Source organism: Chiloscyllium plagiosum, chromosome 16 (assembly GCF_004010195.1).
Source record: "Chiloscyllium plagiosum isolate BGI_BamShark_2017 chromosome 16, ASM401019v2, whole genome shotgun sequence".
Lineage (NCBI taxonomy): Eukaryota > Metazoa > Chordata > Chondrichthyes > Orectolobiformes > Hemiscylliidae > Chiloscyllium > Chiloscyllium plagiosum.
Window position 1 is genome coordinate 32,162,650 of NC_057725.1, and position 22,370 is coordinate 32,185,019.

The window sequence follows — 22,370 nt, forward strand, 5'->3', positions numbered from 1 at the left end:
AGAGGAAGTGGTATGGTTGGTATGATTACAACATTTAAAAGGCATCTGGATGAGTATATGAATAGGAAGAGCTTAAAGGGATATAGGTCAAGTGCTGGAAAATAGGACTAGATTTATATAGGATATCTGCTCGACATGGACAAGTTGGACCAAAGGATGTGTTTCCATGCTACATATCTCTATAACTCTATAACATGTCATGGTGTTTCATCTAATTTGGAAGTCATCTTCTCTGGTGATGCATTACTCCCTTAATACTGCCACCCTCAATAGCACGGCAGTCTCGCTGTATTGTTTCCTTGACAGTAGAGGGCTCCGTCAGAACTGTCCTTTGGACAATGTTACACCTTCTAAGTACTGACCTTTTAACAGTGTAACTTGACTACAGAATTATCCTTCCAACCATATTGTCTCCTCAACAGTGCATGGCTCCCTCAGAAATAGCCTTTGGATGGTGCACTGCTCCCCCAAAACTTTCCTTCAGGTAATGCAAGGGTCCTTCAGTACTGCCCCTCAGACAGTGCAGTGCACCCTCTGTATTGTCCCTCAGACAGTGCAGGGTTCCCTCAGTAGTGTTCTTCAGATGTTACACTGCACCATTGGAACCATCCCTCATTCGATGCAGGGTTCCCTTGGAATCGTTCACATGATGCAGGGATCCATCAGAACTTTCCTTTGGACAGTGCAGCACCTTCTAACTACTGTCCTTTTAACAGTGCAATGTGACTGCAGAACTGTCCTTCTAACAGTTCTTGGCTCTAACTGTACTATCTGCTCAACAATGGTTCTCTAAGTACTGTCCCCTCAACAGTACAGGTCTCCCTCCAGATTATTCGCCTATTGTGCCATACTATCTCAGGACTGTCCCCTCAACAATGCAGGGTTCCTTCAGTACTGCTCGTCCAACAGTACAGGGGTGTCTGGACTGCCCAACCAACAGTGCAGAACTTCCTGAGTGTTGCCCCCTCAGTGCTGGCCCCATGACAGTGCAAAGCTTTGTCAATATAAGTGGTTATGAATGTTCTGGAATTTCAGTAATTGGACGGTTGAAGGTGCTGAAAATAGTTTTACAGAGGGAGTGATTGATCCTCGCTCCATTGACTTCACCAGGATCTTGTCACATTCCTTGAATTGATTTACTGCTTGGACAGTGCCACAACGAATGCTGAAATTCCTCCAGACTTGCTGTGATCTAAACTTAGATACCCCTTAAATCCGTATATGTCCTCCACTTCTGAGTTTCTGCACTGCCCTCCCACCATTGACCCTCTACCAACCATTGACACATCCACCAACTAATCCTGTTGTTCCACAGTTCCACTATCCCTCGGTTATATTTAAGCACTGAATCAGTGAGTGAAGCTGAAAATTAAGCTGGGACTGGATGTAGGTTTGCTCACTGAGCTGAAAGGCTTGTTTTCAGACGTTTCGTTACCACACTACAAAAACACTACATTGGACAAACAGGCAGAAAAACTAGCCACCAAGATACATGAACATCAACTAGCCACAAAAAGACATGACCCACTCTCAGTAGTATCCTTACATGTGGATGAGGAAGGACACCACTTTGACTGGAACAACACATCCATCCTAGGGCAAGCCAAACAGAAACACGCACGAGGATTCTTAGAAGCATGGCATTCCAACCGGAACTCTATCCACAAACACATCGACTTGAACCCCATTTACCACCCAATAAGAGAAAAAAAACAGGAAATGACATCACCAAATCAAGGTAACCTAAATAGAAAGTGGACCATGCTTCATCCGGAGGCTCACTGAAGATGTTACCTTGTATGGTGACAAAACGTCTGAAAACCAACCTTGCAGCTCAGCAAGGAAACCTACATCCAGAACCTCAACCTGAGCTACAAATCTTCTCAAAACTCATTAAGCTGGGAATCAAAAAAAAAACCTATGTGAGGTTATTAGGAACAAGAGGAAACTATTCAGCCCTCGAGCCTGTTACATTGGAGCAGGGGAAGGCTATCCAGCTCCTTAACACTGCTAAATGAGATCAGAAGCCTGTACAATCCATTGAGCCTATTACTCAAGGACCAAGCCATTCGTCCCCTCAAACCCATGCAATCATTTAGATAATTCACGATCTGTATCCTTTTCTGTGTATTCTTTGAAGTCCTTGCTCAATTTTGGGGGAAAATAAATCTTTTGATCTGGGCAGAAAGTTCCAGATTTTCACTCATTCTTTGTTGTAGCACAGAAGAAGCCCTTTGGCCCATCGAGTCTATCCAGACATATCTCTACTAATCCCACTTTCCAGCACTTAGCCTTGAATGTTATGATATTTCAAGTGCTCATCCATGTTAAAGGTCGCGATGTTTCCCACTGCTATTACCGTATCAGACAATGCATTCCAGATTCCTACCATCCTCTGTGAATTTTTATTTCCTCAATCCCCTCTAAATCTCCTGCCCTTCACTTAAAATTAAGCCTTCTTATTATTGACCCTTCAACTCATGGGAACAGCTGCTTTCTATCCTCTTTGTCCATGTCCCTCATAAACATATACATCTCAATCAGGTTGCCCCTCAGCTTTCTGTACTGTAAAGAAAACAGCCCAAGCCTGCCCAGCCTCTCTTCATAGTTACAGTGCTTCAACCCAGGCAACATCCTCTGAATCTCCTCTGCACCCAGGCAATGCAGTCACATCCTTCCGATGCAACCTGAATTGCACACAGCACTCCAACTGTTATCTAACCAAGCAGTTATACAGCTCCCACATAACCTTTGCAACCTTTGCCATGACTGATAAAGGCAAATGTCTCTTTTTTTAACCATCCTTTCTTAACCAGGACTTACCTGTCCTGCCACCTTCGGGATTTGTTGACAAGCAAGTCAAGATCCCTCTGTTCCTCTGAGCTTCCTCATGTCCTGCCATTCATTGAGTACTCTCTTGTGTAGTAACTTCTTTCAAAGTACATCATCTTACACTTTTCAGGGTTAACTGTCACTGTCACTGATCTGACCACTGACCAATCGGTTTATGTTACTCTGTAACCTAAGATCTTTTCCTTCACTGTTAACTACCCAGCCAATCTGTGTGTCATCTGCAAAGAAATTTCTCATTACTTCCCCCTTCCAAACCTTCTCATCCACACTGATAACGTATACCAGGAACAATAAGGGACCCTTTGGTGCACCACTGGACACTGGCCTCCAGTCACACAACAGCCATCTGACAGCACACTCTATCTCCTCCCATAAAGCCAATTTTGAATCCATCTTGCTAAGCTACTCTGGATCCCATTAGTGCTTTCTTTCTTCATCCCTAAACGGCCTGACTCAAATTTTAAAATTTAATCCCCATATTATAATTTCCCTAAATTCCATGATTCTTGATCTTTTCTGAGGTAAATTCTACATAATCTCGATCTTGAGCTGCTGAATTCAGTGGGCTGGGAGAAATACGAAGCTTTATGAGAAAGAGTCAAGAATTTTGCTCCACTGTTTGTGTGCTTTGGGAACAGCAACAGATTTTGTTTACATCTGTTGACAGGTCCATGGAGAGATAGAGTTGTTTGTCGTGTTTTTATCTCTGCCTGCTCTCAGGAGTTCCCATCTATTTATAAGCTGTTTGTATGATGATAGGTACAGTAACACCTGGGCTATAAACTGCTTGATGGGAGATAGATTGCTAAGTATAGCAGTAAATAATTAGGACATTAATGCAACAATATCTCTGCATTTGGACAACTACCTTCACTGAGTTACTCACCTCATTAGGCTACAACAGAAATACAGCTTGACACGTTGTTAATAGGATTCTTGTTAAATTGCCTTTTAGTATTTGTCAGGTACTGGAACCATAACAGTCGGATCAAACAAAGCATCTCATTATAAATCATCAATATTCATATTCTATAGCAATTTCCCTTGGACAGCACCTTCTAACCCACAACCACTACCATATAGAAGGACAAGCACAGCAGATGCCTGGAGCCCCAGTGCCACAAACTACATCCCATTCGCTCACCATCCTGACATGATTTGGAGGTGCCAGTGTTGGACTGGATGTACAAAATTAAAAATCACACAGCACCAGGTTATAGTCCAACGGTTTATTTGTAAGTACTAGCTTTCGGAGCGCTGCTCCTTCATCAGGTGATTGTGGAGTATAAGATCATAGGACACAGAATTTATAGCAGAAGTTTACTGTAAACCTTTACTGTGTTGTGATTTTTAATTTTGTACATCCTGACGTGGAATGACAAATCACTGTTCCTTCACTGTCAATGGCCTTCTCTACATTACAGCACTACAGATGTCCCTACACCACATGAACTGAAACACCTCAAGAATGGGACACCCCACTTACTACTGACAATCACATCCCCTAATAAAAAAAACAGAGTAGCTGGATAAATACTTAAAGGGGAAATCTGCTGGGTTATGAGGGAAGAGCAGAGTGATTGGGACTAATTGGATATCTCTTTTAAAGAGCTGGCATGGGGACATTGGGCTGCAGGAGTGTGTAGGCGAGGTAGACTAGCCATCGGAAATGCAGGGTTACAGGAATAGGGTAGAAGGGGGGTTTGAGTGGGATGCACTTCAGAGGGTCAATGTGGATTCGATGGGCTGAATGGCCCTGCTTCCACACTTAGGGATTTTATGATTCTATGACTGAATGTCACTCTCTAGTCATTCAGTCTCCATACAATATTATGATCGTAAGTGTGAAGAGGAGATTTAGACTAATTGTCTTTACAGGAGGGTGAAAGTCACCATAGTCCTACCAAACCATAGGCCTGCTGTCTCATTAGAGAGAGATAACTGGTGGTAGTTTAGGCTGAGGTGCACATGGTTCAGACAAAGGGAAACATTGAGAAGGAAAGTCCTTTATGGTGACTGCCACTAGTATGGGAATTGTATGTTGGCATCCATCCAAACTGCAAACTAGTGAGCTAACCGACCCTATCATAAGAACAGGGAATGAGTGCTCACAATGGGATACTGAGGCAGAGACTGAAACGTTTAAAAATATGAATTGGTTAAGGATTGGAAAGAGAAATACATAAATGGATACATGAAAAGAGAAATAAGATTTAGTACCAGGATAAGTATAATGAGCTGATCGGCCTTATTCTGTGAATCTTTGAGATGTGGCAGATGCTCTTGAAATTTTAATATAGGTAATGTGTATTAAAGTAATAAAGACACTGTTGATTGTCCCCTATTGCAGAGATTCCTTTCATTACAGATTTCCTTGTGATGGTCTCAGTGAGAATGTTATTGCACATGGGCTTAAAAATGTAAATATATTCAGTTGTCAATCATTTCCTCCCATGATTAATTTTTCCACTTGATTTTGTTCCCAGAAACTCGGCAAATTGGTGATCAAGTTTTTGGAGCGGGATTTGCAGCCAGCATGTCAGGTGGCCTGTCTGGGGACAGTGCGCATTCTATCCCGGGACAAGAACAATCTGAGGCCATTCACCACCAGGGGAGCCATGCGAACCCTGGCCAGACACGCTGGAATTGATTATAGCGAAGAACGAATGGATGGGATGCCTGATGTTGATGTGATAGTTGAGGCTCTGAAATGCCTCTGCAATGTGGTGTTCAACAGTCCTACCGCACAAGCGATAAGCGCAGAAAGCTGCATGGTGCTGGGTCTCACTGAGCGACTCAAACTTTACAATGGGAAGAACCTGACACATGATATCAAATTCTTTGATTGCCGCCTGCTGTTCCTCCTCACGGCTCTCAGGCTGGACATCCGCAGGCAGTTGGGTCACGAGCTGCGAGGTGTGAGTCTGCTGACAGATGCTCTGGAGAGCACGCTGGGTGTCAGGTGGTCAGATACATATGAGGTGGCCACTGATGGACCGCCACTGGCCCGTCAGCAAACTGACTGCGCAATGGAAATTCTGAAGATCCTCTTTAACATCACTTTTGACTTGAACAAAAGAGAAGTGGATGAGGTGACTCTTTCTGATTCTCTCACTCTGATCAGTCCCTTCTATAAGATTCTAGAGGTTGAAATAAGGGGCAAAATTAATACTTATGACTCAGTTAATGCCAGCCAGCAAGGCTTTATAAATGGGGTGGGGGGGGGGGCGCTGATGTTGGGCTAATGGCTAATTCTTCTTCAACATTTACTGTAACCACTTGAATTTAGAATCGAGGAAAATATTTCAAAACTTGGGGATGTGACTGTAGTAAATAAAGATACCAACAGTGATAAAATACAGGAATACACTGATAGGCTTGTAGACTGCCATAAATTTATCCAATGATTTCATTATGGATAACTATGAGCTGGTATATTTTGGCAAAAAGAATAAAGAGGCTATATTTTCCTCAGAGAATAAAAATCTGAAAAGGATAGAGGACTGACAGATCCAGGATACAGATACACCAATTGTAAAAACTACTGTATGGTTATAAATGCTGATTTACTTTTTTTAAATTGCCTTGATCCGTTTTGAGAGGGATAGAATTACAAAGCTGATTAATTAATTAAAACTTCTATTGAACTTTGATATGACCACATCTGGAGTACTTTGTGTATAATTCTGGTCATCTTCTAACAAGATCAAGCGAAACCTGGGGAAGAAGCAAAGAAAAATACTAGAAGGACTAAGTGGTTACACCTATCAGGAAGTATTGAACAGAGTTGTATACTTATTTCTAGACAAAAGAAGGCTGATGGGTGATCTTATAGAGACAGGCCTGTCAAACCTTGAATGAATTTGCTAGAGTTGACACAGAAGATGTTTCCACTTGTGGGAGACACCAGAATTAGGGGTCATTAATATAAAATAGTCATAAATTAATCCAATGAGGAATTCAGCAGAAATGTCTTAGAGTTGATTGATTAGATGTGATTATATTTCAGGTGAAGCGAGGTAACATTGGGGACAAGGTAATAAAATGACATGTTAATTGGGCAGGATGGTGTAAGGTGAAAGGAGATATGTGTGGACATAAATACCAGCATGAACCATTAAGGGTGTACGGTCTATTTTTCTGCTGTAACATTCTATGTTAATAGTGTCTGCCAAAGCTGATGTAAGCCAGATCACCGAGAAGACCCTCCCCCCTTTCCTTTCTATGCATAGGATCTTTTACATCCAACTGAGTGGGAAAACAGGAGATTTTCTGTAATAAAAAAAATTGCTAGTATAATGTTCCATCAGTGCTGATGCTGCAATAGTGCAGCACTAATTCAGTTCTGATCCTCTGATAGTACAGCACTCCTCGACACTGTCCTGATCCTCTGATAGTACAGCACTCCCTCGACACTGTCCCTCCAACAGTCAACACTCCCTTACTATTGCTCCTCCAACAGTGCAGTGCTTTATCATTACTGTCTCTCCAACAGTGCAGTGCTTCATTACTACTGCTCCTCCAACAGTGCAGTGCTTTATCATTACTGTCTCTCCAACAGTGCAGTGCTCCATCACTACTGTCTCTCCAACAGTGCAGTGCTCCATTACTACTGTCTCTCCAACAGTGCAGTGCTCCATTACTACTGCTCCTCCAACAGTGCAGTGTTCCATCACTACTGTCTCTCCAACAGTGCAGTGCTCCATTACTACTGCTCCTCCAACAGTGCAGTGCTCCATCACTACTGTCTCTCCAACAGTGCAGTGCTCCATCACTACTGTCTCTCCAATGGTGCAGTGCTCCATTACTACTGCTCCTCCAACAGTGCTGCGTTTTTTTTCAGTCCTCCCCCACGTCCAAGTGCGGTTTTAGGACATAGATCAGTAAAGCACAGTACAGACCCTTTGGCCCTTGATTTTGTGCCTACTCGAACGTCAAGATCCTCTAGCAGTGCAGGGCTCTCTTAGTACTGACTTTCTGATAGCACAGCATTCTTATCACTTTAGTCACAGTTTCTTCACAGTGATTTAAGGCAGAAATGGATTATGTTAGCTATTCAGCTCATCTTAATAAGTTTATTCAGTGACCTAAACTTTCTTTACCGCTGAATCCATTTTGTTTACTCAGTGATCCTAAGATTTTAACCTTTGATACATATTCTGGCAAGCCTTCTCTCTCAACTGGATTTTTGACAAACATCAATGTACATTGAAGAAATCTAAAATTTGGAGAAGTATCTGAACTGCTAATACTTAGCTGTGGTATAATTCTGTGTATCGATAGGAAGATGCTGCTCTCTATCGTCATCTTGTGGCCATTCTGCGTCACTGCCTCCTGGTCAAAGCTGATGGCGAAGACAGAACGGAGGAACTGCACAGGTAGGGCCAGTACTTTGTAGTCCCACTCACCCTTCCTGCTTGTTACCTTCTCCCCAGCCTGAAACCTCATTTGTCTTTATGTAAACTAATGTTGAAAACTATATATCAGTTAGATTTGTGTCTATACTGAACAATAACAAAATATCATGAATCCAATTGACAAATTGTTTGTTTCAAAACGATAGGTCTGGTTTAACTAAGTTTAGTGAATTTGTTAAGGAAGTAAGAGTGTGGGAAAGCTTAAGGTAGTAGCTGAGCAAACCAAAGCTGTGATTTGTGTTGGTCCCAAGTATTATAGACCAGACCAGACCCCACAGAATATTTTTAAAAAGGACCCTGGACCCTAACATTTTCTTATTTTTAAAGACAAATATGAAGTGGCTGTTCCAGATGCAATGTGACTGGTCAGACTACATAACACAATATACTTAAACACTGTAGCTAAAATGCCACAAGAGAAAGAGGAATTTTTAGAATAAGTTAACTATTGGAAACTTCCAGAATAATAGATACAGTAATCCCATAAGCACACCCCTTGGCAAAGAAAGAAAAATTCAAACACAGATTCTCTCAAGCAGTTCTCCCATCCAGGAGAGAAAAAAACCCAGAAAATTAAGAGAGAGTAGCAGCCATGAGACATTCACTGAAGCTTCCAACTCGCTAATAGCTTCTGATGCTACTGAAAAACCAAACCTACAAATTCTAATTAGTGAGAGCTGGCCACACCCATTCAAGCTGCATTTTAAAAAAATCCCAAGCTGCTTACTCAAGTGGTCTTCCGTAGCTGGCTCGACACCTTTCATTCAATCGCTCTCTTAAAAGAAACCAGAACAAAATAAGCTCTTGAAATTACAGCATCATCATGCAAGTAGCATCAGTTATGAAGAGAGACCAGAGAAACTCCAATTTATCTCCTTGGAGCAGAGAAGGTTGAGGAGATTTAGTAAAAGTGTTCAAATTTTGATAAAGTAAATAAGGAAACAATGTTTTCAGTGGTGGGACAGTTGGTATCCAACACATTTCAGATAATTGCCAAAAGAACTAAACGAAAATAAGACAAAATAATTTCTCAGGTATCTTGACATTTGGAATGTGCTCCTTAACAAGTTGAAATAGATTTCCAGTGATCTCTTAAGAGGCAAAGACACATGTATTTGAAGGGAAAGAACTTACAGGACAGTAGGGGAGGAGGATTAATTAATGGCTTTTTTTCCCCACATTGTTGCCACATGCCTGATGAGCCTTGTAGCTTCTCTGTACTGCAGAGTTCTATGCACAGATGAGAAATTTCCACAATTTTGCAGAATGCTTAATTGTGTAAAAGAGAATTCTGGCCTTTGCTTTTGTTTTTCCCTCTGTTCCAAAACTACCCGAGGGGAACTATCATCTGCCTCCTGTTTGTTGAACCTGCTGCCTTTTGACTGGCTGTGATTGGGAGCAGCAGAGGCTACACCCTCAGTAGCTGCTGTTATCATGCGAGAGGTGTGTAACTGTATGTGTCTATGGTTGTGAGGGTATGTGACTCTGTCTTTTGTGTGTGTCTATGACTGTGTGTCCGTGAGATAATCGGACACGTTGACAATGTGCAAATGCAAGGCTGTGTGTGATAGCTGAGTTTGATCTGGGGATTGTGTGCAAGATTGCATTAACTCTAGTGTATATTTGTGTGTTGGCAATGAATAGGGCCTGAGAGTGTGAGCTGGGTCTACATGTGCAAGAGAGAGTGATGAGTTTCAGCTAAATGTGCTGTCCTCCCACTAGTTTCCTGTTTTCACAGTCACACGGTGAACTTGTTGGGGAATCTGCCACTGATGTGTTTGGATGTCCTGCTCACCCCCAGAGTTCAGCTGGGCTCCGTTGAATATATGGGAATGAACATGGATGCTGTCAACTTGCTCTTAGAATTCTTGGAGAAGAGATTGGATAGGGTGAGCATCAGATTGTCAACATTCATTGAAACATTATTCGTAATAAAAATGTAACATTCTAGTAATTTTTAAAATGCCCAAAACTTGTAAATGTTGATGCTCAGAGGAACAAGAAGCATCTACAGATACAGCAAAAATTAGAAATGCAGATGGTATCTTTTTTATGAAGTGATTGGAATATAAGAGCAAGGAAGTCTGTGACAGTTTAAGAGGCATTTGGATGGGTATATGAATAGGAAGGGTTTGGAGGGATATGGGCCGGGTGTTGGCAGGTGGGACTAGATTGGGTTGGGATATCTGGTCAGCATGGACAGGTTGGACCGAAGGGTCTGTTTCCATGCTGTACATCTCTATGACTCTTCGACTTTAGTGAGACCACACCTAGAGTACTGGGTATAATTCTGGTCTCCATATTTAAGTCAGTTTATAGATTCATTGGAGCCGGTACAACAAAGATTCACTAGTTTGGTCTCTGGAATGAGAGAATTATTCTGTGACAAGAGCCTGAGTAAATTGGATCTGTACTCTTTTTGGTAAATGTACAATACTGTGGATGCTGGAGGTCTTCAAAGAAGAGTCATATCATCCTTGAAAAGTTAACTCTGTTTCTCTCTCCACAGATACAGCCAGACCTGCTGAGTTTCTCTAGCATTTTCTCTCTGTATCTTTTGTGTTTGGAAGAATGAGATCTCCTTGAAACATCTAAAGATTCTGAAGGAGCTTGACAGGGTAAATACTGAGACTTTGTTTCCCCTGGCTAGAAAATATAGACTGCAGGGACACTGAGACTGAGGAGTGTCATGGTCCAAAGGTAAAGGTCCTCTAGTTAGATATAATTGGTCTTGCATGAATAAAACCACCAGGACAATGCTACAGCCATTGTGATAAATTAGAAAACATTGTACAGGAAGGAAATAAGAAATTTAAAAGCTCTCAAAACTACCTGGATTTCGCTCGTCAAAGTTAGAATGGAGTCCTTTCAATCATTACTTGGGGAGAACACATTTTAAAGACAACATGGAGACTTTTTAAATAAATCCAAAAACTGTAGATGCGGAAATCTGAAATAAAACAGAAATCGCTGGAGAAACACAGCAGGTCTGGCACATCTGTGGAGAGGAAGCAGAGCCAACGTTTCAGGTCCAGTGACCCTTCTTCGGAATACAATTCTGGATCTTAAATGTTAACTCTGCTTTCTCTCCACAAATGCTGCCAGACCATGCTAAGTTTCTCCAGCAATTTCTGGTTTTGTTCCATGGACTCCTTTACTGGGCTGTTACCTGCGTGGAATGGTGAGCAAACAGGCAAGTGCCAGCATCGTCCAGCATCCACCCTAGCTGTTAAAGCAAATAGCTGCACTGAGACCAGCTCTTGTTCCAGGAAAATCGGATCCCAAGCTCTGGAATTTTGAGTTGGAGCAGAACACCCTTGGTATTGCTTGCTGTAAGCACTTTGAGCTATTGGGCAGCCATTTGAGGGAGAGAGAGAGAGAGAGAGAGAGAAAAAGAAAGAAAGAAAGAAAGAGGGGGCCAGTGCTGTCCAAGGCTAGACCGTGAAGGCAAAGGCCCTGGTGATTAGTACTGTACGCAGCCCTGTCTTCTGGGTTTTGTAATGGATGCATCGAAGAGGAATCAAGATAAACATGAGGCAGAAAGGAATAGAATGATGTGTTAATGAGGTTGGAGGAAGTCAGGTGAGGAAGGCTCATGTGGTGGACAACCACCAGCATGGACCAGTTGGGCTGAATGGCCTGTTCCTGTGCTGTAGTGTGTGTGAATTGCTGGACTGAGCAGCAAATTGTAAAAGGTTTCTGAAGCTAGAATAATTGGACTCATGGGATAGACAAGGAGCAAAAGGTCATCTCTGAGATGATGGGCTTCCTCCCGGAGCTGCAGCTGCAGCTCTGGTCTTTGAACTTTGTCTTGTGAACCCTAGAAAGAGGAAGGGAGAGCAGGGACATGGTATGACAGCTGTTTGAATAAGGAGTTGACATTACGTGAAATGTAATTGTACTAAATATGGAAGAAATTCAGGCAAAGATTTCACCTGAATGAATTGCTATCAGGATTTGGAATGGTTAAACCTGGCTGTAGTGGGTCTCACCGTGAATATGAACAACATGGCTGGAGTTTAGTTCTTCCTGAACTACTGATGATTTCTCTTCCCCACAGGGTCACAAACTGAGGGAAACACTGATCCCTGCACTCAATTTACTAACAGAGAGTGCCCGGGCACACCGAGAAACCAGGAAATTCCTCCGCATGCGGGTAAGATTACCCTTAGACAGAAAATTGACAATGGTGGGGAGACTTGTGACCCTGCTGTGCCTTGCCTCTGCCATGCCCCTGCCACATTCTGATCCTGCTCAGTCCCTGCCTTGACCCTGACTGTGACTCGCACTGTCACTCAGTAATGCTCCATAACTAGATGTCTCACATGAAGATAAAAGCAAATTACTGCGGTTGCTTTGACAAAGGGTCAGTTAGACTCGAAACGTCAGCTCCTTTCTCTCCTTACAGATGCTACCAGACCTGCTGAGATTTTCAGCATTTTCTCTTTTGCCTCACATGAAGACTCGATTTATGACATTGGAAAGATATCCGCCTGTTGTTAAACTAACATGTGTCTGTGCACGTACACCTGTGTCATGTGTGATCCTTGCATGGTATGTGCTTGCTGCTGTCTGATGCTATTGCCTCACGCTCAGTTGCTGATTGCATGGTGACTCTGTTTGCTCTGAGCATTAACAGCTGGGAGTGGCTTTGATTCCTCCAGGTCCTCCCTCCACTCCGTGATGTACAAACACGACCCGAAGTGGGAAACTTACTCCGGAACAAACTTGTTCGTCTGATGACTCACATCGACACGGATCTCAAGCACTGTGCTGCTGAGTTTCTCTTCGTTCTGTGTAAGGAAAGTGGTAAGACCCTCTGATTTTCCTCATGTTCTCGCTTAGGCTGATGCTGCCACGAGCCTAGAACGTTAAACAGTTGAGGTGTTGTAGAAGATGAAGTGTTTGACCAGGCTTACAGGAATTAACTATTCTCTCTAACTGGGAAGCCAGAACAGCCTTACAACAACCTTGCAGGCCTTTCACAGGTGATGTCACAAAGTACCTTTTCACGCAAAACATATTGGAAACCTGGAACTCTCTGCCCCAAATACCTCTGGATGTTAAAGGTTAATTAGAGCTTTCAGTACTGAGCTTGATAGATATTTGTTGATTTAGGTTACTATAGAATTGGCTGCAAATACTCTAAAATGTCGCCAACAGATGGCACGAAGAGCATGCATGTGTAAAGACACAGTCAGTGTAATTGAATTCACAAGGCAGTAGAGCTATTCTTTGGAATTTTGCTAAACGTTTCAGCCAGAAGTGTGACACAAGTCAGGGAGCCAGGGGCTGACAAAGAGGAGCTTCCCCTTGCTGGCAGTTACTCCATAGTTGTCTCCTCCTTAGCTGCGTTCAGCCTGTTCACCCAGCCTTCTCCAGCTGACAAGCTGCTTGGGGGTCAGGCCAGTCACAGAACCTGGGGGCCATGTACATGGACTGCTGCTGCTACTGTGCTTGACCTCTCTTTCAACCGGTTACTCCCCTTTCTCAGCCTCCTCGTGCAAGTTCCAGGCATGCAGCAGTAGCTGGGTATGGCCTTCCAGCTCTGAAGAGATTCTGCATGGGCATTTTCCAAGAAGACATCGCCAGGGAGGGGAAACTTCTCTTCATGAGATTCTTGACCTAACCCTTCCACACCCACCCACCCACATCTATTCCCCTGACTTTTCCTTTAGCCCTGCAATACTTCTCCCTTTGGGAAGTGACAATTGAATTTTCCTCCATCATGCTCTCAGGCAATGCATTCCAGATCCTAATCACTTATGGCATTTAAAAAAAGATGTTTTTTCTTATGTCACCTTGGGTTGTATAGTCATTCACCTTGAATAAGTGCCTCTGATTTGTAGACTAATTCATGATTTTGAACACCTCTATCAATTCTCTCAATCTTCCCTAAGGGGAACAGCCTGCTTTGCTCATCCATTCACAGACTCATCCATTCACAGAAATTCCCTGGAAATTGTAAATTTTCCTGCACCTTCTCTATTGCCTTCATGCCTTCCTGAAGTGCAATGCTCACAATCAGACACAATTTAACCAATGTTTTATAAGGGTTTACCATGACCTCCATACCTTTGTACTCTGCCTCGATTTATTATCCAATGTTTCAAGCTGGCCTGTCACTTTCTAATGATTTGTGCACATGCATCCACAGGTCCCTCTGCTCCTGCACCTCTTTTAGAATTGGATTCTATGTTTTATATTGCTTCCTTTTGTTTTATATGCTCATAACATCCTCTACTTTTATCTTCTTCACTCAAGCTTAACCCAAAATGATGATTGAGACATTTCCCTTGTTTGAAGTTGATTAAAAAGCTTCATTATGGTTTATAATTGAATGTGCTGTACATTGTGACTAGTTGAACAGGTTGCCATGGTCCTGAAGTCAATCCTTGACTTGTGCTGAGTTGTTAGACTGACCAGTTTCCATGACTTTGCTCAGGTTTCTCCAACTCTGGGGCAAGTAGAGCTGGAATAGGAGAGTGGCCAGACCTGGAGGGAGGTGATCCCAACTCCTTCTCCCGACTTAGCTCATGCCTGAGCATGCTCTGTAACTGCACCCCTCTATATATTCTTGTTTAGTGGCAAGGTTTGTTAAGTACACTGGCTACGGAAATGCAGCTGGTCTGCTCGCTGCTCGAGGACTGATGGGAGGTCGGACGCTGGAGGGAATGTATTCCGAGGATGAAGACACAGACACTGAAGAATACAAAGAAGCCAAACCCAAGTGAGTCAATGTCCATTCAAAGTGCAATAATGTAGTGCCTGTAATGAAGTAAAATATCCCAATTTTCTTGAAGGGTGATGTTTAGACAGAATTGGATACTCAATCGCATATAAAGATGTAAGGGTCAGCTTGATCAAAGAAAGGAGGTTTTAAGGAGCATCTTAAAGGAAGAGGTTAGTAGTCGGGAACAAATTCCAGAGCCACAGTCCTAAATTGCTAGACAGAATGACTTCAATAATGGAATCCTTAATATCAGAGATGCTTAAGAGGTCAGAATTGTGGAGTTCTGAGGAAGGACCTTTTCTGTGTCCATGATCAATTATCGTGTCAGGGATTCTGACTTTAGCTTGTAAATTGAGCTATTGGGACTGACAACACCTCTACCATGTGAATTCCCCAAATTCTGGTATTCTGGGGTAGCGGAGGGGAAGGGGAAGCCTTCATTTTGAACAGTCCCTGACACCTTTTCCCTCGCGATCTGTGTGTATTGTAGCATCAATCCTGTAACTGGTCGAGTGGAGGAGAGGGCTGTGAATCCCATGGATGAAATGACAGACGAGCAGAAGGAATATGAGGCCATGAAACTGTTTAACATGTTTGATAAGCTGTCCAGGTAAGAGAGGCAGTGGAGTTCTGATAATGTAGCACAACTGATGACTAGTTTTTCTACATATTGTAAGAACACATGTTGTCTGTAATAAACCTGTTATTTTTGAGTTTATTGAAGGAACCTGGTGAAACTCCTGTTTTTGTTCTGGATACCAGTAACAAAGAGAAACAAATTGACCATTTTAGTGACTAAATAAAACATTCACACTTTTAGTATAGTTTGTGAAGTAATGGGGCCTTATTACCAACACACTCCTCCCATCAGAGTCGTAGCAATTCCTTCTCTGTGTAATAAAACTTTATTAATCTTTTAAAGATGAAAATGAAAAATACCATAACATTCTTAACTGTCCCTAACATAAGAAGTGGGAGCAAAATTGGTCTGTGAGATATTAAGGTGACACAAATTCCAAATAAAATTGCATGATCTCCATTTGCTAACATGTTTCAAGTAGACAGACTTTCTTTTTAGAAACAGCCAAAGTGGAATTTAATCCAATGGGTTAATGTCACAGACCAAGACCCAAAGTGATAATTTCTCACTGGTCTCCCTCAACACTTGCATTGAATGAATTGGTTGAAAGATTCATGTCTTTGTTTCAGGTTTCTGGGCTGGAAGAGCAGTGATTTAAATACCACTGTCACTTTGCCCCAGATTTTCTGATGTCAAGTGGTACTCTTTCTGGGTTAGAATGGAACAACATTAGAGAGCCCTATCCAGATTAGAGGAGACCTGAGCCTCAGCTGGACTGGGACTGAGGGAGCTGGCCTTTCCACTGATGCTCACACCTGATGAACGAGTTATTTTGTAAAAAGTGAGAGCATTGACTGACCAGATACCGGTTCATTCTTCATGTATTTTGGTTCATTCATAACCGCAATTTTGCTGTTTTGTTTAATACACAGGGAGCAGATAATTCAGCCAATGGGAGTGACCCCAGATGGGAAGCTAGCTCCTTTGGACGAGATGATGCAGCATATGGTGGAAGTGCGAGAGACATCAGACTCTGACACTGATTCAGACTGAAACAGCTGAATGCGAGAATGTCTATGGAGGCAACTCATTGCTTGATGAGTTTTGTCACTGTTAGTTTCCACACTGGTAGATATGTGACTGGTAGCTTAGTGTAGTCTGTTGTCCCAGTAAAGGATTCTGGGGCATCGTGGACAGGTCTGATGTCTTAACGTGTTTTGTTGACAAAGTACTGAGGTGCCTCCAAAATATCTAAATGCTCATAACATTTGAGGTAACTCTTCCATCAGAGCAATAAAAATGCACTGTATATGGTGAATATTTATAATTTTGTTTTGTTAAAGATCATGAACAAACATTGATAGGTTATCAATGTTAAGCAAACAATACATATTGCTGGGTTCCTCACCATGAGCTTCAGAAACTTCTGCCAGTGAGGCTCTGTGGTGTAAGTACCATCCCAGCTGATGGTCCGAAATGTGGCTCTCTGAACAAATTCTGCTGCCCCCAGGGTAGGTGTTACGCCAACCCAGCCAGCTATCCAGTGCAAACCCCTCACAGCTGAACATTGCACCACCTGGCCATCTATCTGGCATGAGCCATGTTGGCCATTAGTTCTGTTTCTCAACCTCCCGTCTAGTCTGAGCCCTGCTGCCTTTCCGAATTCCTAATGGGACAAGACCATCAACCTCTGCTGCTTTACTACTTCCCACCCCATCTTTCCCCATACTCCCAACCCTCCTGCCCTTTAATAAGGAGAATAAACTTTCTCCAAGTTCCTGGTCTGTCACATTTTATTCTAGCTGATAAATGAATAATTTGTCATAATGTTTAAAAAATAGGAGAACACTGAACTCACCGAGAATGAGTACAGGTGACGAACCGAATAGCTAACTTCTGTGCTGAATTTTTCATTATGTGATGCAGGTCTCTTGTGACATGTAAATAGAGGAAATTAACAGGCAATAAACAGGCAGTATGGTGGCTCAGTGGTTAGCACTGCTGCCTCACAGCACCAGGGTCCCAGGTTCAATTCCAGCCTCGGGCGACTGTCTGTGTGGAGTTTGCACATTCTCCCTGTGCCAGTGCGGATTTGTTCCGGTTTCCTCTCTCAGTCCAAAGATGTGCAGGCCAGGTGAATTCGCCATGCTAAATTGCCCATAGTGTTGGTGGGCAACCTTATTCAGAGCAAAATGGGTCTGGGTGGGTTACTCTATTCTTAGCTACTCTATTAATACATCCCCAACCTGTACAACTGAAATAATCTGTTAATAAGGACTGTATCCAGCCCTTGCATTATTTGATTAACCTCTATTAAATCTATTTAAATTTGGAAGAAAAATATACAAGAATCTTGAGCCTGTTTTCAGTTGCATCCACAACCTGCTGAAGTAGTGAATTCCCTTCGATTGAAGAAATTTCTCCTCATCTCAATCCTAAATAATCATTCCCTTATCCTGAAACTATGCCTGCTTGTTCTAGATAACCTGGCTAGGGGAAACAACCTCTCCATATCTCCTTTGTCAGACCCCTTTAGAATTTTATATGTTTCAATGAGATCATTTCTCATTCTTCTAAACTCCAGAACACAGAGATCCAATTTACTCATCTTCTCAAGGTGGGAAAACCTTTTCATCCTTAGTGAACCTTTACTCTCCTGCCTCCAATGCAAGTATTCCCTTCCTTTAGATATGGAGACTAAAACTGCAGAGTATTCCAGGTATGGTCTCAGCAAATCCTACTCATTTGTAACAAGACTTTTCTATCCATTGCAAGAAACGGCATTATGCTGTTTGCTTTCCTCATTGCTTGCTGCATGCCAATCTGTTGTGTTCCTAGAACGAGCGCACTCCCATTTCTCTGAACATCAATATTTAGAAGTTTCCCACCTTTGAATTTTTTTTCTGTCCTTATGGTCAAAGTGAATCATCTCACAACACATTATATTTTATCTGTTGTCCGCTCACTTAACTTACTTATTTTTCTTTGAACCTCTTTGTGTTCTCCTCATAGCTTTCATTACCACCTAAGTTTTCAGCATCAGCAAAACCTTTTGATGCATTTCTCTGTCTTTTCATTTGTCATTAATACAGACTGTAAATTACTGAGGCTCCAGCACTGACCCTTGTGGCATTCCACAAGTTACAGCCTGCCAAGTTTAAAATTCTCCATTTGCGCTTACTCTTTGCTTGCTGCCATTAACCAATCCTATATTTGGGCTAATATACTACATCCAACTGAGCCCATATCTTGTGTATTAACCTTTTGTGTGGCACTTTATTGAATGTCTTTTGGAAATCCCAGTATACTAGATCTACTGGTTCCCCTTTATCTGCCATACTAATTTTGCCCTTTAAACAAATTCTAATAAATTTTGTCAAACAAGATTTGCCTTTTGTAAAATCATGTGACTCTTTCTAATCATACAGTACTTCTCTTGGTTTATTAAGACTTCATTAATAGATTCTAGCACTTTTCCAATGATGGATGTCAAACTAACTGGCCTGTAGTTTCATGGTTTTTCTCTCCAACCTTTCCTGAGCAGTGGTGTTGCATTTGCTGACTTCCAGAATGTAGGGAATTTTGGAAAATCATAGCCAGCATGTCCATTGGTATGCAGGGATTTAAACACGTGGCTTTGGGATTGTTCATTGCATAACCTCTAGGTTAGCACAGTATAGATCATGGTATTTAATGAGAGTAAGTGAAACCTTTGAGTTGAAGCAAGATTTGTCCTTTCCAGATAGGAACTAGATGGAGATTCGCACAGTATCCCAGAACATGGGTGGCAGTTTGCTAATTGATGGATGGTAAGGTGAAATACATCAAAGAAAGACAATTTCTAATAGCCATGGTGTATCCCTGTTCATTACAGGATTCTTGGATTCTATGACACATCTTTGTTCCAGCATCAAGACAGTAGAAGTCTCTCACTGTCTTGCCCTGATACTCTCACTCCATGCACCTCCACAAACATCCATTCACTCTGCACCCTCAGCCCCTCAAGATGCTCCTCACTCCACACACCTTCAGACTTAATAGTTGTTCTAGTTAGGGTACATCACTGAATTTTAATCACAAGAGTTTTGAGTATCCCTCTCTGTATTGTATTCTAACTCTGGCAATGAAAACTGACAACAAAATAAACAGGAATAAGAGAATTGTAATGGATGTGGTTGATATGAACTTTTAGAAATTATTTGATAAGGGTCCCCATAAGAGATGGATGGTAAAGTTATTGGCACCTGGAATGAATGGAAAGATGGTACGTTATCAGATAGTTAGGAATGTGGCAGAAAGCAGTGGGTCAGAATAAAGGAAGATTCTTGGCAGGAAAGATAATGAGAGACAGTGCCCCATGAAGATTGTGTTTGCTCTGCTGTTGATCTAGTCGTGAGAATCAAGAAAATAATACCTAAAAATTTGCTAATGGCACCATGTGATGGTGCAGATGGTAAAAGATTGTAGGCAAGCACATGGAAGAAGAATCTGAAACTAAGGGTCTAATGATGACAATGAAACATTGTCAATTGTTGGAAAAATCCACCCGGTTCACTGATCTCCTTTAAGGAAGGAAATCTGTTGTCTTTAACTGGTTTGGTCTACACATGACTCCAGACCCACAGAAATGCGGTTGATTCTTAGCTGCCTTCTGGGCAACTGGGGATGAGGAATAAATTCTGGTCTGGCCAGAACCACCCACATCCCATGAGTAAATAAAATAAAACATATAGACTAGTGATGGTGAGTGAAGGCTCTCAGGATGGGCAGGCAGATGCAGTTCAAAGTAGAAACATATGAAATAAAAGTTTGAAAATAAAAATAGGGGAACAAAATTCAACAAAAACTTGAGATTTTAAATAGAACAGTGGCCTTAGTAAGATAATAGAGGCCATTAACAGGGTAGCATCAATAGATAAAGCCAAGAAAAAGGCATGTGGAATCTGTAAAAGGGATATAAAAGGAACAAAATATTGCAGAAGCTGAAAATACTCTGCAGATGAAGCAGCATCCCATTTTCTGTTTCAATGCATTGTTCTGGTGATTGGCCACTCTGCTAAGTAATCTGTTGGTTATTATGAATGTAAGAAATATACAATTTTGACATAATTCCTCTTGCTGAGTGTTATTAGCAGAAAATGGAATTGCATCTTTGACAAACAAAAGTTTATTTCTCCTGGTTTCTACATAATTGCAATTGAATATTTGCTATATCTGTAGATCATAGCCATTTTCTTAATATTTTATGTATTGCTTTAAAGCAACTGTCTGGAGTTTATAAAGGTTCTTTTTTATGCAAAAATTATTGCAACATTGGATAAGTTAAACCCAAAACTAATCCTCCCTGACCTAGATGATAGTGAAATGAATTTGATGCGAAGACTGACTCAAACTAACTGATGATAGTGACTCTGTCCAATACTGATCCCAGCCCTGATGCTGATTCCAAGTGACCTGACCCTTTCTAATACTGATCTATTTGATCCCATCAAATACTGACCCCAGCTAGCTCTGACCCTGATACAGTTTAATGTGCTCTGGAACTGTTTCCAGGAACATTTTTGATGAATTAGTGATACATACAGAACAAGAAAATTTTATCTATTATATTGTGAATTGTTCATTGTTTTGTCACCACTTAACACTGAAAATAAAGAGACTTGTATCAATTTTTAATATAATAAATAAAAAAGTTGAAATGAGATCTGACCTTGATATCCACTTGCTTCTTATATGTACGACAGGTATTTCTTTAAAGGATCTAAATCTCAAATTTAGGAAACTTGTAAATCACATCTATTACTTATGAAAGTGAGAATTGACAAAACAGAAACTGAATGATGGGTGATGGTAGAAAAGCACAGCGGGACAGTCACCCCACCTCTATGGAGCGGAAGGAAAAATACCTCCTTTGCTTGGTTTTGTTTGTGTGTGGGGGTGGGGACGATGTTTTGAAGATCCCATCCCTTCCCATATCCGATCTGGGGCTTTTTTGACCCGATTCTGATGAAGGAACAGAAAGCTATCTGTATCAGTTTTCAGCTGACACTTCCTGCTTCCATCCATGTAATTTACTAACAAACATTGATCAATGAAGTCGGTGAATAAAATGGTAATAGACTACATATGAGGTTTTTTTGTCATCTGTAAACTTAGAAATCTAGATATCTTGCAAGTCCATGTCATGAACAACAAAAACAATCAAAAAGACAAGTGGTCCCAATTCCTGCTCTGGAGAATATCCAGTGGTACACTTCCTTCCAGCCTGAAAAACAACCACTCACCACTGTTCTCTCCTTTTTGTGTCTCAGCCAATTTTGCATTCCCCATTGGCACTGCCCTTTGACCTCATAGGTTTTACCTTTGCTTACATGCCTTTTACATTTATTTTGGTACTTTGTCAAAAGCCTTCCAAAAATGCCTATGCACATTTTCTTATTGCACCATTATCATCTAGTCTTTCAAGGATGAATGTGACCAAAGCCAAAAGGTCTGAAAACATTTTATGATGAAGAAACGTAATTATAGTATTTTCTTTGATCTGTACTGAAATGCAAATATTTCTGGGCCACTTCAAATGGATGTAATTTCTAGATTTCAAGTGGGTAGAAAAAAATCATTATTTTTCCCTTTGTTCATATTGCTGACAGGACTGTTACTAAAATCAACAAAGTGACCTAAACATTTCAGCATTCAATGAATGTAATGCAGAATGAAGTGCATACTAACAACAGAACATCACATTGCTGGATTATGTACAAGTGAAATGAAGGAAAGGACAATGGCA

The 22,370-nt window shown here is 41.6% G+C and overlaps 1 protein-coding gene across 1 annotated transcript in view; it reads left to right on the forward strand.

The window, feature by feature from the left end:
* ric8a (RIC8 guanine nucleotide exchange factor A) overlaps positions 1–17,629 on the forward strand; it is a 31,406-nt gene extending 13,777 nt beyond the window's left edge. Inside the window, exons 3-10 of the mRNA XM_043705710.1 lie at positions 5,340–5,945; positions 8,137–8,231; positions 10,009–10,159; positions 12,331–12,426; positions 12,935–13,079; positions 14,856–15,000; positions 15,494–15,613; positions 16,516–17,629. Coding sequence (XP_043561645.1) covers positions 5,340–5,945; positions 8,137–8,231; positions 10,009–10,159; positions 12,331–12,426; positions 12,935–13,079; positions 14,856–15,000; positions 15,494–15,613; positions 16,516–16,636 — 1,479 coding nt within the window. The 3' untranslated portion in view covers positions 16,637–17,629. The remainder of the gene's footprint in view (positions 1–5,339; positions 5,946–8,136; positions 8,232–10,008; positions 10,160–12,330; positions 12,427–12,934; positions 13,080–14,855; positions 15,001–15,493; positions 15,614–16,515) is intronic.
* The last annotated feature ends 4,741 nt before the right edge of the window (positions 17,630–22,370 follow it).